This window comes from Plecotus auritus (assembly GCF_963455305.1).
Source record: "Plecotus auritus genome assembly, chromosome: 1".
NCBI lineage: Eukaryota > Metazoa > Chordata > Mammalia > Chiroptera > Vespertilionidae > Plecotus > Plecotus auritus.
The window spans coordinates 247,520,364-247,536,213 of record NC_137770.1 but is presented as its reverse complement, the minus strand read 5'-3'; the positions used below and the strand labels follow the sequence as shown (position 1 = coordinate 247,536,213).

The 15,850-nt window shown below is 52.3% G+C and overlaps 1 protein-coding gene across 5 annotated transcripts in view; it reads left to right on the top strand.

Moving 5' to 3' along the window:
• Positions 1-15,850, top strand: part of FAM193A (family with sequence similarity 193 member A) — a 106,213-nt gene that overhangs the window by 22,395 nt on the left and 67,968 nt on the right. For 4 of the 5 annotated variants that reach the window (XM_080685430.1, XM_080685431.1, XM_080685429.1 and 1 more), the window contains exon 2: positions 11,808-12,053. In XM_080685430.1, coding sequence (XP_080541556.1) covers positions 11,808-12,053 — 246 coding nt within the window. Of the gene's footprint in view, positions 1-11,807; positions 12,054-15,850 lie in introns of those variants that run through there. The other variant, XM_080685433.1, reaches the window with a different exon arrangement.

Below are 15,850 nucleotides of genomic sequence, written 5' to 3'. Positions count from 1 at the left end.
ACGGCTCTGCCAAAACCCGTTATTAATATGTATGAGCATCGGTTGGCAATCGTAGAGCACTTACTCCATGTCAGGACCTGGCATACCCACTTACGTGAGTGTGTCACCGGTGTGGGCAGTGGGGGCTGGGGAGGGTGCAGGAAGCTGTGACCTAGGTGGCGGCACAGCTCCAGGCTCCTGGGGGCTCCTGGTTACGTTGCTGCTTCCTGAGCTCAGAGCTGGAGAAAGCACACAATGCCAAACCAGCGGAGAAGCTGAGCCCTGCAGGTGCCTAGAGTGGACAGTCCAGGATGTTCTTGGTGGAAGTTCATGGCAGCCACGGGCCGCTCCGGTGGCAGCCCCTGGGGTAAGTGGTGGGGAAAGAGGCTGAGAGACACAGCACTGCAGGTCGTCGGCAGCTGCTTCTGCAGCAGGTGTCACTGTTGAGCGTTCCCGTGGGACACAGGTGTCCTTGCACTGGGTGCCACCTCAGATTCCTTCCCTAGCTCTCTGCCGCTGATTGCCCCCGAATCTTCTCTCCAACCCCCCGGCCACCCAGCCAAACGTGGGCTCTCGCAGAGAACTGGGGTAGCTCTGCATCGGCGGCCACTTCTCCTCCTGACAGCGTCCCCCAAGGGTGCTTTCCAGTCTTCCACTCCCGGTTGGCTTTCCCTTCCCCACGCGGCCGCAGGCCCATGTGAGTGCAGGGTCCCATGTGTGTGCAGGGTCGGGCTGCAGCCACCTGCTGCTGACTGGGGCCCGCGTGTCCGTCCGCACCCTCTGTAAACAGACTCAGCGCTTTCTCCCTTAGCCATTGGTCGGAGGAGTCCCCCAAGAGGCCACAGTCACTTCTGAAGACGTGGCAGTGCAGCCACTGAACTGTGCAGTCACGTGGGATTTCAGGGTCTTCTGCCCACGGTGCCCTGGGGGGCAGCTCAGGTGGCTCCTGGGTCAGGCAGGCAGCCTTTTCCTGTCTGAGGCCATCACTTTGAGAACCACTGGGAGTGATGGATGATAAGCCCACGAAGACCCGAGAGTCTTCTGCTTGTGCTTTCAGTGGACATTGCCTGCCTCGGAGCGATGCTATGGAAGGTGTTAGTAGAAGGAATGTGATTGGGACCATGTTTGTGGTCTCAAGGAGTTTACAGTCAGGTTCATCAGGAGAGAGAGACAGTGAGAAGCTCAGTGAGATGCTGGGGGAGCAGGAGGAGGACGGACAGAGGAGTCTGAGAGGAAAGGTGATGTGTGAACGCTGTTGAAAGCTGAGGGGCGTTTTCCAGGTGGCGACCGAGAGGAGGAAGCGTCCCTGGCCCTCCCAGGCAGGTTTGCTGGCGGAGAGGCAGGTAATCGGCGTGCGTGTTGGAACAACGGTCCGGATTCAGGGGCCTGTGTTTGAATCTTGACTGTGATGTTGGGTGAGCTGACTTCATGGTTCTGTTCCTTAGCTTTTCCACTTACAGATGAGTGAACAGTACCTACCTTCAGAGTCATCGTGAGAGTTACAGGGGGAAGTGATGTCTAGCATTCAGCACAAAGCCCCGCACTTGGCTTTGTAGCCCAGGTCACCGCCTCTCCTCAGGGCTTCTGTAGTCACATGCACGTGTTTTCATATTAATACCCTTTCATTCTGTTGAAACAGTCCACTCCCGGGCCGTTTCCCCAAGAGCCAGAGCATACATGTGGTCAGATGACGTTCATTTCAGTAAGGCAGATGGTGACGTCTCCCTCAGGGAGCAGACGTCTGTGACCCTGGGTGAATGGGCTGCTCCTCAGTCATTGGGAAGTGAGCTCACCGGGTGCCCCAGAGGGCCCTGAGCCCCGACAGGTATCACACGTGCTCCTCGGAGCAGGCCCACGAGGTAGGGGTTTCCAGGTGAGGAAGCTGGGCGTGGAGGGTGAGGAGGGCCCATGTTGCCGTGCTGTAAGCGAAACGGGGCAGCCCGCCTCCCAGCATGCAGCATACATACATAAGCACAGTTTTGTTACTTTTTTAAAGGTATGTTTTAATTTAAAAAAATATATCTTTATTGATTTCAGAGCGGAAGGGGAAGGGAGAGGGAGAGAGAGATAGAAACATCAATGATGAGAGAGAATCATGGATTGGCTGCCTCCTGCACGCTCCCCTACTGGGGATCAAGTCCACAACCCAGGCATGTGCCCTTGGCCGAAATCGAACCTGGGACCCTTCAGTCCGCAGGCCGATGTTCTATCCACTGAGCCAAACCAGCTAGAGCCATAAGCACATTTATTAAACATTTACCAAAATGGCTCATATTTTGGACCTTAAAAATGTCTCTATAAATTTGGGAGAATTAAAATTATACAAAGTATCTTTTGAAACTAAACTATACTTTAAAGAACTCATGAGTCAAAGAAGAAATCAAGAGGGAGATAAGAAAAACTTTTGAACTGAATGAGAATGAAAACACAACATACCAAAATTTGTAAACTGTAGCCAAAGCAATACTTAGACGTAAGCACTAACCACCTCTGTGCCGGGGAAAGGCTCGAAGACCTCCGCTTCCACCTGAAGAAAGTACATCAGCCCTGGTCGCTGTGGCTCCGTGGAGAGCGTCGCCTGTGGGCCAAAGGGTCCTGAGTTCAGTTCGGGCCAGGGGCACATACCTTGGCTGTAGGCTCCGCCCCGACCAGGACACTGGTCAGGGCTCATGCAGGAGGCACCAATCGATGTGTTTCACATCCAGGTTTCTGTCTTCTCTGTCTTTCCCTCTCTCTTCACTCTCCCTGAAAATCAATGGGAAAATATCCTCAGGCAAGGATTAATGAAAGTAGATCAAAGAGCCATTTATGCCCTGACTGGTGTGGCTCACTGGATAGAGTGTCGGCCTGCGGACTGAGGGGTCCCGGGTTCGATTTCGGTCAAGGGCATGTACCTTGGTTGGGGGCACATCCCCAGTAGGGGGGTGTGTAGGAGGAGGCAGCTGATCGATGTTTCTCTCTCATCTATGTTTCTAACTCTCTATCCCTCTCTCTTCCTCTCTGTAAAAAATTAATTAAAAAAAGAGCCTTTCCAAAGAAAGGAAATCCTAGCTAATAAAAGAGTAATATGCAAATTGACCGTCACTCCACTCAAGATGGCTGCCCCATGTGGTCAAAGATGGCTGCCCCCATGTGTACACAAGATGGCCACCACAAGCCGAAACCGGTTTGGCTCAGTGGATAGAGCGTCGGCCTGCGGACTGAAGGGTCCCGGGTTTGATTCCGGTCAAGGGCATGTAACTTGGCTGCGGGCACATCCCCAGTGGGGAGTGTGCAGGAGGCAGCTGATCGATGTTTCTACCTCATCGATGTTTCTAGCTCTCTATCCCTCTCCCTTCCTCTCTGTAAAAATATCAATAAAATATATTTAAAAAAAAAATAAAAAAGATGGCCACCACAAGATGGCCAGCAGGGGAGGGCAGTTAGGGGTGACCAGGCCGGCAGGGGAAGGCAGGGGCAATTGGGCCGGCAGGGGAGCAGTTAGGCATCGATCAGGCTGGCAGGGGAGTGGTTAGGGGGTGATTAGGCTGGCAGGCAGAAACGGTTAGGGGCAGTCAGGCAGGCAGGCAGGCAAGTGGTTGGGAGCCAGCAGTCCTGGATTGTGAGAGGGATGTCTGACTGCCCGTTTAGGCCCGATCCCACTTGGCTCCCACTGGAATCGGGTCTAAACGGGCAGGTGGGATCGGGCCTAAATGGGCAGTCGGACATCCCTCGAGGAGTCCCAGATTGGAGAGGGTGCAGGCTGGGCTGAGGGACACCCTCCGCCCCTGTGCACGAATTTCGTGCACCGGGCCTCTAGTAATAACATAAAAGCAAACATTAATGAGAAACAATTTTAAATATGGAAAATCCATGAAGCCAAAAGCTAATTAATTCTTTTAAGATTAATAAAATTGGTAAGCCTGAGCCAGGCCAAAGATTTGAATAGATATTGTATAAGCCTGTGAAAGGATATTTAACGTAATTACTAGGGAAAGCCACAGTGAGACAGTTGCCACACAGTCATTACAATGGCTACAGTTAAAACAAGTTACCACGTGGATGAGGACGTAGTTCACCAGAACTCTCCAGAAGTGGTCTTTGGGAGAACCTTGGAAACTTCTTACAAGTTAGACATGCCTGCCCTGACGGATTGCTCAGTTGGTTGTAGCATTGTCCTGATACACCAAGGTTGTTGGGTTCAATCCCTGGTCAGGGCACATGACAAGAACCAACCAATGAATGCATGAATAGGTGGAACAACAAGTTGATGTTTCTTTCTCCCTTCCTCTCTCTACAGTCAATGAACATGTCCGTGGGTGAGGATAAAAAAAGACATGCACCTACCAGACATCAAGAGGTGAACATGAGTGTCCATAGCAGCTATTCTTTTTTTTTTTTTTAATATATTTTATTGATTTTTTACAGAGAGGAAGGGAGAGGGATAGAGAGTTAGAAACATCGATGACAGAGAAATATCAATCAGCTTCCTCCTGCACACCTCCTACTGGGGATGTGCCCACAACCAAGGTACATGCCCTTGACTGGAATCAAACCTGGGACCCTTGAGTCCACAGGCCAGCGCTCTCTCCACTGAGCCAAAACGGTTAGGGAAGAAGCTATTCTTCTTTTAAATCTCCGGAGGATATGTTTTTACTGATGCTAGAGAGGAAGGGAGAGAGAGAAACATGGGTTGGTTTCCTCCTTGTACGCGCCCTGACTGGGGATCAAACCCACAGCCTAGCTACGTGCCTTGACCAGGATCGGAACCCACAGCCTTTTTGGTGTAGGGGACGACTTCAATCAACTGAGCCACTCGGTCAAGGCAGCAGCTATTCTTTGTAATAGCCCCAAACTGGAAACAACCAGAATATCTCCAAATGGGAGAATGCATAAAAAGTTGTGGCTCACCCACACAGTGCAGTGGTATTCAGTAATGAAAGGAAACGTTTCTGATACATGCATATATGGGATCACCTCCAGATAACAATACTCTGCAAAACAAGCCAGACTGAAGAGGATATGTTGTGTGGCACCATTTTAAAGAGTTCTAGAAATTGCAAATTAGTCTTTAGAGACAATTCAGTCCAGTGGTTGCCTGTGACTGGGGCAGGATTGGAGCAGAAGGGAGTAGAAGTGGGGTAAAAAGAGGCACAAGTAACTTGGAGTGGGCAATGGGAGTGTTCCTTATCCTGACTAGAGGCCCAGTGCACAAAATTCGTGCACTGGTAGGGTCCCCAGCAGCTGCTGCTGCTGGCCGGGGCCTCCCTCCCTTGCCCAGGCCGGGCGGCCTGCCCGCTGGTCGAACTCTCGGAAGAACTCCCGTCGAGGGGACAATTTGCATACTACGTTTTTATTATATAGGGTTATTGTGATGTTTTCACAGGCGTACACATGTCACCATTATTCACAGTGCATGCTGCAGGTATTTTCAGCTTATTGTACCTCAGTTCTACTTTAGCACAGCTGTAAAGTGTTTTCAAAAAGATCGCTGGAATTTATATTTGTGCTTCACGTTCAATCACAGTTAGGAGAGTAACCACCCGGTGGGGCATTGTTGTTTGGACACCTTGAACCATAGTCAGGTGTTGTGTGTGCATGTGTGTTTTGCAGTAACCTGTTTGTTACTTGCTTTGCTGGAAAAGGAGTGGAGGGGAGAGTGTCACCTCCTGGGAGAAGTAGCTTCGTATTTGAGCATGTTGGTCCAGCGTCAGCAGTTTTGCCTTTGGTTCAGGACATTGTCTGTGACCTCTCCATGGATGACTGCAGCTAGCCCCATGGCTTTCCTGAACACAGGCTGGGGATCCCAAATCATATGTCCAGCTGCATCCTTTCCCTGAGTGTTCATTCCGAAACAATCCCCCTGCTGTTTGGAACCGAACACCCACTTCATATGTGCAGCGCCCAGAGCAACCCTTGGTTCTTCGCTGTCCCAGCCTGTCCCCCTGCCCGGCATCTCTGTTATCGGCATGTTACCGGGTGTCCTCGTTGCACCCTCAGGTCCGTTGGCGGGTCCTGTGGCTCGACCTTCTACGCCCCCAGTCTGACTGCTCTGCTCCTTCGTGCCTCCCACCTGTGCCTGGGACCACCTGCAACAGCCTTGCGTACATTGTTTCCTCCCAGAGCTCATTCTTTGTCATGCAGCGGAGTTTCTTTTTAGGATGGAAACTGGGCCGTGCCATCTCCTTCTGAGAAACCTCCCCAGCCTTGGCCTTCATCCTGCCCCTTGACCCGACCCACATTTGCACGTGCTGCTCCTCGGCTCCCAGTGCGCTCCCCGATCTTCACACGGCGCCTTTGTTTTTCACAACTTACCTTTGCTCTTGTTAGAACCGTGTCCTCCTGTGGTCCCACTCTGTACCCCTGGCAACGTCCTTTTTTCCTGGAGATGGACTGCCCCTGGAGGTGCAGTGGTCATGCCTGTGTCTGTGTGTCTGCTGTCCCTCAGTAACCAGCAGGGCCTCCCTGCCATCCATCTTTGCCTGCTGTTGTCAGACCCTTCAGGATGCCTGGCCCCTAGTGGATTTCAGGATCTGTGGAAGCGGTCTTCTCATCGGAGCCACTCCACACGCTCAGCCCACACCCTGTGGAATTGTCCTTGCCTCTGCTCCTCCTCGTCCCTGACACCTGGTTCCTCAGAGGTCTGGTTAGCTCTCCGTCACAGCGACCTCACGGCCACCTCACTCCTGGGTGGCTTCTCCCATTTCCTTGCTCCTTTCCGTTGTCACATTTTATCTCTTCTGTGCACATAGCCTATCCCCTTGTTAGGACAGGAGACCAGGCCTTTCCTGGCTCGCTGCTCCCTCCCCGCCCCTGCCCCAGGGCTGGCCACGCTAAAGGGCACCATCACCAGCCCCAGGCACTCTTTTCTGCTCTGTTTTCTCCTTCTCAGTCACCACTATCTGGTGTTCTGTGTTTTTTTTAAATCTTTATTCTTGATAGTATTATAAATGTCTCCCCACCGCACCCCAGTTTCTCCCCTCCACCTGGTTCCCTCCCCACTCCAGGCCTTCACCACCCTATTGTCTGTGTCCATAGGTAATGCATATATGTCTATAAGATTTTTGGTTAATCTCTCCCTGCCCCCTTCACACCCCGCCCCCCGAGATTCGTCAGTCTGTCCATGTTTCCATGCCTCTGGTTCTGTTTTATTCATCAGTTTATTTTGTTCATTAGATTTATTTTGATTTTTTTATACAATTGTTGATAGATAGTATTTTTTGCCATTTTATTGTTCATATTTTTGATCTTTTTTTCTTCTTCCTCTTCTTACAGAGTACCCATCAACATTTCATTTAATCCTGCTTTGGTGGTGATGAACTCCTTTAGCTTTTGCTTGTCTGTGAAGCTCTTTATCTGCCCTTTATTTCTAAATGAGAGCTTTGCTGGGTAGAGTAATCTTGATTGAGGTCCTTGCTATTCATCATTTTGAATATTTCTTGCCACTCCCTCTGGCCTGCATAGTTTCTGTAGAGAAATCAGCTGATAGTTGTATGAACACACCCTTGTAGGTAACTAACCGTTTTTCTCTTACTGTTTTTAAGATTCTCTCTTTGTCTTTAACTGTTGGCATTTTAATTATGATGTGACTTGGTGTGGTCCTCTTTGGGTTCCTCTTGTGTAAGACTCTCTGTGCTTGCTGGACTTGTAAGTCTATTTCTTTCACCAGGTGGGGGAAGTTTTCTGTCACTATTTCTTCAAATAGGTTGTCAATATCATGCTCTCTCCCTTCTTCTGGCACCCCCATAATACGAACGTTGGTATGTTTGAAGTTGTCCCAGGGGCTCCTTATACTATCTTCATATTTTCTTACTCTCTTTGATCTTCTGATTGGGTGTTTTTGCTTCCTTATATTCCAAATCGTTGATTTGATTCTCGGCATCCTCTACTCTGCTGTTGGTTCCCTGTAAATTATTCATTTCAGTTAGTGTATCCTTCATTTCTGACTGGACCTTTTTCATGTCTTTGAAATTCTCATGAAGATCCTTGAGCAACCTTATAACCATTGTTTTGAACTCTGTATCCAGTAGTCTGCTTGCTTCCATTTAATTTAGTTTTTTTTCTGGAGATTTCTTCTGTCCTTTCATTTGTGACATGTTTCTTTGTCTCTCCGTTTTAGCTGCTTCCCTGTATTTGTTTCTATGTATTAGGTAGAGCTGCTATGTTTCCTGGAATTGGTAGAAAGGCCTTGTGTAATAGGTTTCCTATAGGGCCCAATGACTCAGCCACCCCAGTCACCTGAGCTGGACACTTTAGGTGTGCCCCTGTGTGGTCTGTGTGCTCAGTCTTGTTGTAGTTGAGCCTTGATTGCTCTTGGTATCACTGGGAAGAGGTGACCTCCAGGCCAATTGGCTGTGCAAACTATCGTGGGAGAGCTGCTGTGCAGGAGACACCCCTGTGGAGCAGGACTTGCTTCAGTGGAGCTTTGGTGCTCACTGAGTCTGCCCCTTGAGTGTGTCGCTTGTGGATGTGTACAGTTGTAATCTGGTGTGGTCTGAAGCTGTCCGCCAGGTGTACCGGGTCTGGTGCCTCCCAGGTGGTACAAAGTCAGCCACTGCCTGGGGGGCCACCCTGTAGGAGCTACAGAGCTATCTGCATATGGCTGTTACTTGTACTGGGCTTGGAAACGCCAGGTGAGGGCAAGCTGTGAAGCAAGGTAGGCTGGTGCTAATGCCGGGTCTTGGGCCCCTTATTGATAGTTATGGGGTGTGCTGACACCAGCTGCTGCTTGTTTGAGAGATTTTAGGAAAGTGTGAAGCCTGAGCCAGGATAGGCCATTCATACATCAAAACCGCTGCAAACAGCTTGGGTGGGGCTGAAAATTGGATGGGGTGTGGCCTCAGGGAATCACCAGGCTGATGGAAACTCAGATATGGCTGCCAGTCAGCTCTGCGACGGGTGTGTGTGTGTATCAGCATAGGAACGATGACCCCGCGAGCATCCTTGACCGGGAGAAAGCCGCCCCTGAGTTCCTGCCCTGATGCCACACAGTCCAGTTCCTCCCTGTAGGTCCCTGGATCCCCCAAAGCCACTGCCCCAGCGGGAGTCCAAGTAAGTTTGTGTGCTGGTCCTTTAAGAGGAATTGCCTGGGTCTCCAGCAGCCTCTGTGCCACTCAGTCACAATCCTCACTGGTTTTTACAGCCTGAAGTTTTGGGACTTCTCTTCCTTGCTCTGGAACAGGGGTCCTCAAACTTTTTAAACGGGGCCAGTTCACTGTCCCTCAGACCGTTGGAGGGCCTGACTATAGTTTAAAAAAAAACTATGAACAAATTCCTATGCGCACTGCGGGCCCGGGACGCGTAGGCTGCTAAGCAGGACAGGCAGTGGCACCCGGCGGGCCGGATCAATGTCCTCGGCGGGCCGCATGTGGCCCGCGGGCCGTAGTTTGAGGACCCCTGCTCTGGAACCTGGATGGGGGATCTGGTGTGGGGCTAGGACCCCTTGCTTCTCATAGGAAGCCTCTGCATATTAAAAAATGGCCACACGTGGGTGTTGGACCAGCCTGTCCCTCACCTCCGTCCCTCCTTCAGTCTCGATGTGCTTTCTTCTTTCCTGCTCTAGTTGTAGGACTTCCATTCAGCCAGCTTTCAGGTGGTTTTGAATGATGGTTGTTCTGTATTTTAGTTGTTATTTTGATGTGGTTGTGGGAGGTGGTGAGACCGGCATTTACCTGCACTGTCTTCGTGGTTCTCCTAATGAATTTTACTTACCTGTCTTATTTGTCTTTGACAAGAACATTAACTCTCAGGACCGGGATCTCTGTCTTATTCACCACTGTGCCCCCGGCGCCTGGACCGTGCCTTGGCACGTGGTGGGCTCCCAGGAAATGCTGGATGGACAGACAGATGCACGGTTGCTGAAGGGGGTGCTCTCAAGCCAGTGCCGGCTCTTTTGATTCCGGCTTGGGGCCTTTGTAACCTTGGAACGCAGCATGTCCTTGTGGGTGAGGGATGGCCGAGAAAGGTATGAAGGCCGGGCCATTCTGTTGGAGGCGGGCTGTTCTCCAGGAGCAGGGACAAGACGTGGCCTTGGGGTTACACAGGCGAAGTCAGCGTGGTGTGGGAAATGGTCATAATTTAGACTTCTCACTCTGTTGGGACAGAGAGCATCAGTGACTCCCATGGTGTCCCATGGTTTGAGGAGCAGTCTGGAGCCTTCTAGAATACCACTGAGAGATAGGGCTCCGTCCTCTCCCCTCGCACCCCAGACATTCACATGGCTGGCTGCTCAGCTGGGTTTGGGTCAGTCCTTGCACCCCTGTGGGTGTGACAGGCATAAGCAGGTTTGACCCCTGGTTTGTCAAAGGTAAGAACCCCGTGCAGGCCCCTCTTCGGTCCCAGTGCTGCTGTCATTTGTTCATTCATTCTCTCGGCCCCTGTTTAAGCACCTGCTCCCATCTGGCCTCTGGGCTTCGGTGGAGCTGGGTGCACCTGTGGGTGGCCCAGTTCACAAGGGCATGTGTGAGCCTCGGGGCTGGAGGACAGGGAGGAGCCGAGGGCCCATGGAGGCCTGGTGGCTGGGTGGGCGTGGAGGGGGCCTGTAGGGAAACTGGGGATGTGACATAGCCCCAAGTCCAGCCAGCGGAGCCCGGGGCTGCCTCCCTCCTGATTCATCCTGGGGGTGGGGGGCGGGGTGGGGGGGGCGGGGGGCGGGGTGGGGGGGCGGGTTTCCATCGCCTCCATCGTGCGTGAGCTGTGGCCGAGCTTGCCTGCCTCTGGAAGGCCACACCTGGCTTCCCCGCTCACCTGTTGCCCAGGTGTGCTCGCTCGAACCTCTTCAGGGTTATGGATGTTTCCTCTAAGGTGCAGGTGATTCCTCTTGGGCTCAGGCTGATTTGGGTTAAAATCTTGGTGCCTGCTTGCTGACCTTGTGACATTAGCCCGTTTCTTATTTACGTATTTTACTGGCACTGTTACAGATGTCCCCTGTCTCCCCCCGTGCCCGCCTCCACCCCCCCCCCTCCCCCCCCCGTCCATTAGGCCTGTTTGTACCTTGGGAGCCTGTTGGTGTGTTTTAAAGGCAATTTTACTTTCCTGTTAGGGCGATTGGTAATCTTTTGGAGAGGATAGGGCAGTGGTCGGCAGACTCTTAGTCAACAGAGCCAAATACCAACAGGACAACGATTGACATTTCTTTGGAGAGCCAAATTTTTAAACTTAAACTTCTTCTAATGCCACCTCTTCAAAATAGACTCGCCCAGGCCGTGTTATTTTGTGGAAGAGCCACACTCAAGGGGCCAAAGAGCCGCATGTAGCTCGCGAGCCGCAGTTTGCCGACCGCGGGGATAGGGTCATCATCTTGCTTCTTTCTCCTGCCCTGGAGGCTTCCACCCCACCCTCACCCTATAGTTTAAGACCTGTTTGAAAAAGTGGACATCGAGATCGGGTAGCTGTCTAGCTGGAAGGGAGACTGGGTTTTGTGGGGGAGGGGGGGACCCCCAACAGCCACCTTGGAGGTGGGTTGAGCCTGCTGACTTGCACCCCGGGCCTGAGCAATGCACAGACAGACCTAGAGTGGTGACTCTGAACTTGGTCGATGCAAAGCATCCTGGTGCCTCCTCAGTCGGAGCACTGGGACACACCGCATAGCGGGAGCTAATACAGAAGTCTGGGTGCAGGGCCCGTTGGAGAGTTTCTAACTCCTCCTAACATGCTCCTGGGGCGTCACTATCTTATTTGAAGTATGATGAGACCCTAGAACACGCGGTACAGTTTTCTCCCCCAAGTTCTCCATTTGATGTTTCTTTCCCTAAACACACATGCATTGTCATCTCAGGGCTGCATGTATTTTCTAATGATCTCGGTTTTGTGGATTATGTGTTGAAATGGAAAACGTTTTTCTGTTCCAGACTCCTTTTAACTTTGGCATGAATCACAGAACTCCACCCTACCCCGCCGGGGACTACTGTCTTCTGTGCAGAAGCGAGCGGAAAGACTCTTCCTTCCTAGAGAGTGGGATTAAGACTGCGAGCAAATTGGCCCTTTCTGTGGCTCCCAAGGGCAACAGTGTGCTGCACCTGCCGCTGTGGGTGTGCCCTGACTGCCGGCGGACCGTGGAGAAGGAGGAGAAGCACGGCGGCCTGGACCAGCCAGCGGTGAGTGCGCGGCAGAGCTCCCGCGCTCCCTGACTCCTAGCCGGTGGGGGTGGGCTTCCTGGCAGTGAGACGATACGGGTCTGCCCTCGGAGAACAGCTCCTTCCGGTGCCACCCTCTGGTCCCTGCTCCACTCGCACCTGCTGGGCTCTCCCCCTGGCTTCCCCGTCACCCCTGCAGGAGGCGGTAGGGACCCTGCCCGCCTGCTCAGACAGCTTGGTTAGCTAGCTTGTGGGGCTCAAAGGTGTGCTTTTCAGTCTGGTCTCAGGATTTCTCTGGCAAAGCCGTTTGCGGAAAAGCTAGGAGGCTCTAGACACCTCTGTGTGCTGGCAGCTCACCCGAAATTCTCTCCCAGAGGCCGCGCTCACGTCCGGCTTTCCTCCCTTTTCCTTGATTCATGTCTCAGCGAAGGGGGGCTTTCTTGAGGCCCAGGCTTGCGGGGAAGGCCCCACCCTCAATCTGATTGTTGGCCCAGCCTGTGGCTTGGGGGCCTTGGCTCTGAAAGGCCTGTCAGATCTGCTCTTTGGGTTTGGGAGGGAGTTGGCTTTCGCAGCCATTTGAGGCCCCACAATCTGGGGCTCCCTGCTCCTTTGGTCTCTGCTTGGAAGCAGCTGTCCGTGTGAGCCGTCTTCTGACCTGAGCTGCTCCCGGCTGGGTCCCTGCCGCGCAGGGCACGCTGTCTTGGCCTCCTGGTCTTCTCTGCCTCCTTGCTGTCTGCCACTGAGCCAGGACTTCTGTTTTGGGGTTTCCTTAAAGGCAGCACCCCCGATCATGCGGCGTTTTCTGGAGTAGTGCCTTAATAACTAAACCTGAAAAGAAATGGATTTTGGCCTCCCACATGCCCCTTCTGCTCTGTCCCTCTGGCGCCTCTTTCTGACCACTGCGTATTCACTTTGTTTTTGGTTGTTCATCCTCACCCGAGGATACTTTTCCATGATTTTTACGGATAGTGGGAGAGAGAGGGAAAGACAGAGAGAAGCATCAATGTGAGAATAACACAGCAATCGGTTCCCTCCTGCATGCGCCCCGACCAGGGCCGGGCTGAGGAGGAGCCTTGTGTCCTTGACCAGAATCGAACCCGGGACCCCTTGGTCCGCAGGCCCACGCTCTCTCCACTGAGGCAAATGGGCCAGGGCCGTATTCGCTTTGCATTCCTTCCTCACTGGCACGTGCTCCGGGAGGGCAGTGTTTCTGAGTCGTGTTTCCTTACCGAGGACAGTGCCGTGCCGGGCTATGGTCGGTACCCGAAGTATCCCAGTTAGCGAATGAGTAAACGAATGAACAAGGAAGGACAGACCGTGGGACCCCCCACTGGAGAATAGGAAGGTGGGCGGGCAGCGTTGAGTTTTCAGCCCTCAGACCTCCTGCTTCGTCACTTCCCTTGTTTCCTTTCCGTGCGCTCAGGTGTGCGGTCCTCCCTGCTGCCGGCAGGAGCGTTTTCCTGCCCCTCGTGCGGCTGGTTCCTGGGCGCCGCCCCCGGGTGTCGGTCTCCCCCCGCCCAGCGCTCTGTCCCCTCAGCTCCGCTGCCCTTCCTGCCTGTGCAGCCCTGTCTCACCTGCTGCTTTGCGGAAGGGCTGCTGCTTCCCTTCCTGGTTTGGGGCGCAAGTGGAAGCATCTCCGATTTCTCTTGCCATTCGGGGAGTCTCGCTTCCAAACTCCCAGTTTGCCCTGATAATGGATTATCCAGTGGCTTTTCTCCTCATCAAAAAAGAGTGACCCCAGCCTGACCGGTGTGGCTCAGTGGATAGAGTGTCAGCCTGCGGACTGAGGGGTCCCGGGTTCGATTCCGGTCAAGGGCATGTACCTTGGTTGCGGGCACATCCCCGATAGGAGGTGTGCAGGAGGCAGCTGATCGATGTTTCTCTCTCATCGATGTTTCTGACTTTCTATCCCTCTCCCTTCCTCTCTGTAAAAAATCAATAAAATATATTTTAAAAATAAAAGAGTGACACCAGCGTCACCAAGGTGTCTCGTTGGCCTATGTTTATAGACTTAGACCTTCTGTTGCTTTCATAAAGTTGGCCGCTTTGTTCAAGCTGGTTAAAATTGGCCTTTAAAAAAAAGATGTAATTTTGCCCTGACCGGTGTTGCTCAGTGGATAGAGCGTCGGCCTGCGGACTGAAGGGTCTCAGGTTCGATTCCGGTCAAGGGCATGTACCTTGGTTGTGGGCACATCCCCAGTAGGGGGTGTGCAGGAGGCAGCTGATCGATGTTTCTCTCTCATCGATGTTTCTGGCTCTCTATCCCTCTCCCTTCCTCTCTGTAAAAAATCAATAAAATATGTATTAAGAAAAAGAAAAGATGTAATTTACATGTGGAAAAATTCGCCCTTTTAAAGTGAATGTAGTTCAGTGAGTTTGACAAACGCAGTTGTGTGCCCACCACCATCGCACAAGCTCCCTTGTTCACTTTCATGGGCAGCACCCTCCCCTCGCACCCCAGCCCTTGTAACCATCGCCCTGATTCCGTCCCCACGGTCTTCCTTTTCCCGGGTGTCTCAGTCCCCTGTAACTCGGCATAGTTGTGTGTATTGCTGAACAAACTGTAAAGCTGCACACCATTTGTTTTCTCATTCACTGTTGATGGATGTGGAGCTGCTTCTGGATTTGGACTTTGCTCTGGCTAAGTCACCACACCCCAAGTGGGTGGGAACCTTTCTTTCTCTCTTCCCAGCTCCCCACCCCATCTCTGCCCTGCTCAGCTCAGCTGCTGAGCTCCCCACTTCAGGGCCAAGCTCGAAGTGGACCCCAGTCTGGGGGCTTCCAGGGACCTATCCCTTTCCATCCCCCCAAGGCTTTATGCTTGGTTATTCTTTTCCTCTTTTTTTTTTTTTTTTTAATTAAGCATATGTTTATTGATTTCAGAGAGGAAGGGAAAGGGAGCGAGAGAAACATCAATGATGGGAGAGACTCATTGATCGGCTGCCTCCTGCATATCCCCTCCTGGGGATCAAGCCCGCAACTCAGGCCTGTGCCCCGACCGGGAATCGAGTCAATGACCTCTTGGGCCTGGGTCAGCGCTCCACCACTGAGCCACGCCGCCGGGCTGTTCTTGTCCTCTTACATGTCACAGGTCTTTTCTTCTGTCCTGGGTCCCGCCCAGGAGAAGGCAGATGCTCTAGAATTGTCCGCTTGTTAAATAACCCGCCTTTGCCCCGCCCTCCCTTCCCGCTGTCACCATCTCCTTTCGCTCCCTTCAAACCATGCATGTGTCTGTGAATGTAAAACTCCCGGTTTAACTTTTTAAATTTCCATTTCTTTTCAGGTTGGTTTTGGTAAACTATATTCTTAGAAATTATCAGCTATTGGTATGCAGTTGTGTGCAGACCGTCTCTTTAATTCTGACCGTATTTGTAGATGCAACTCTTGGAATTCCTCATATTTCTGCCCCCCCCCCCTTTTTTTAACCAGTCTTGCTAGAAGTCTGTCCATTTTGTCTCTTCAAAGAAGAGCTTTGTAATTTTAAAATGTCTCTCCTTTTACTTGGTCTGTTTCATGCATTCCTGCAGCTCTGTGTGTGTGTGATAGGTATTTGGTTAGTGAATGCTGTGGGCCACACAGTAAACGCTGAAAGGTACCCATGAGCACAGCCCGTTACTGTCCTCTGCACCCGTCTCCTCGCCGTCCTCCTCATCTTCCAAGGCATCCTCTGCCACCAGGTTCTTGTCTGTTCCTCTGAGGTGTTCGGGTTGCTGTGTAGGAAGGTGGCAGCGCGGACACCTGTCAGTAAGCCAGACACGTGTTCTCCGGGTGTCTTGTTCCGGGAGGGGTGCGTGCCCGAGAGGTAGGGGCTGCGCTCC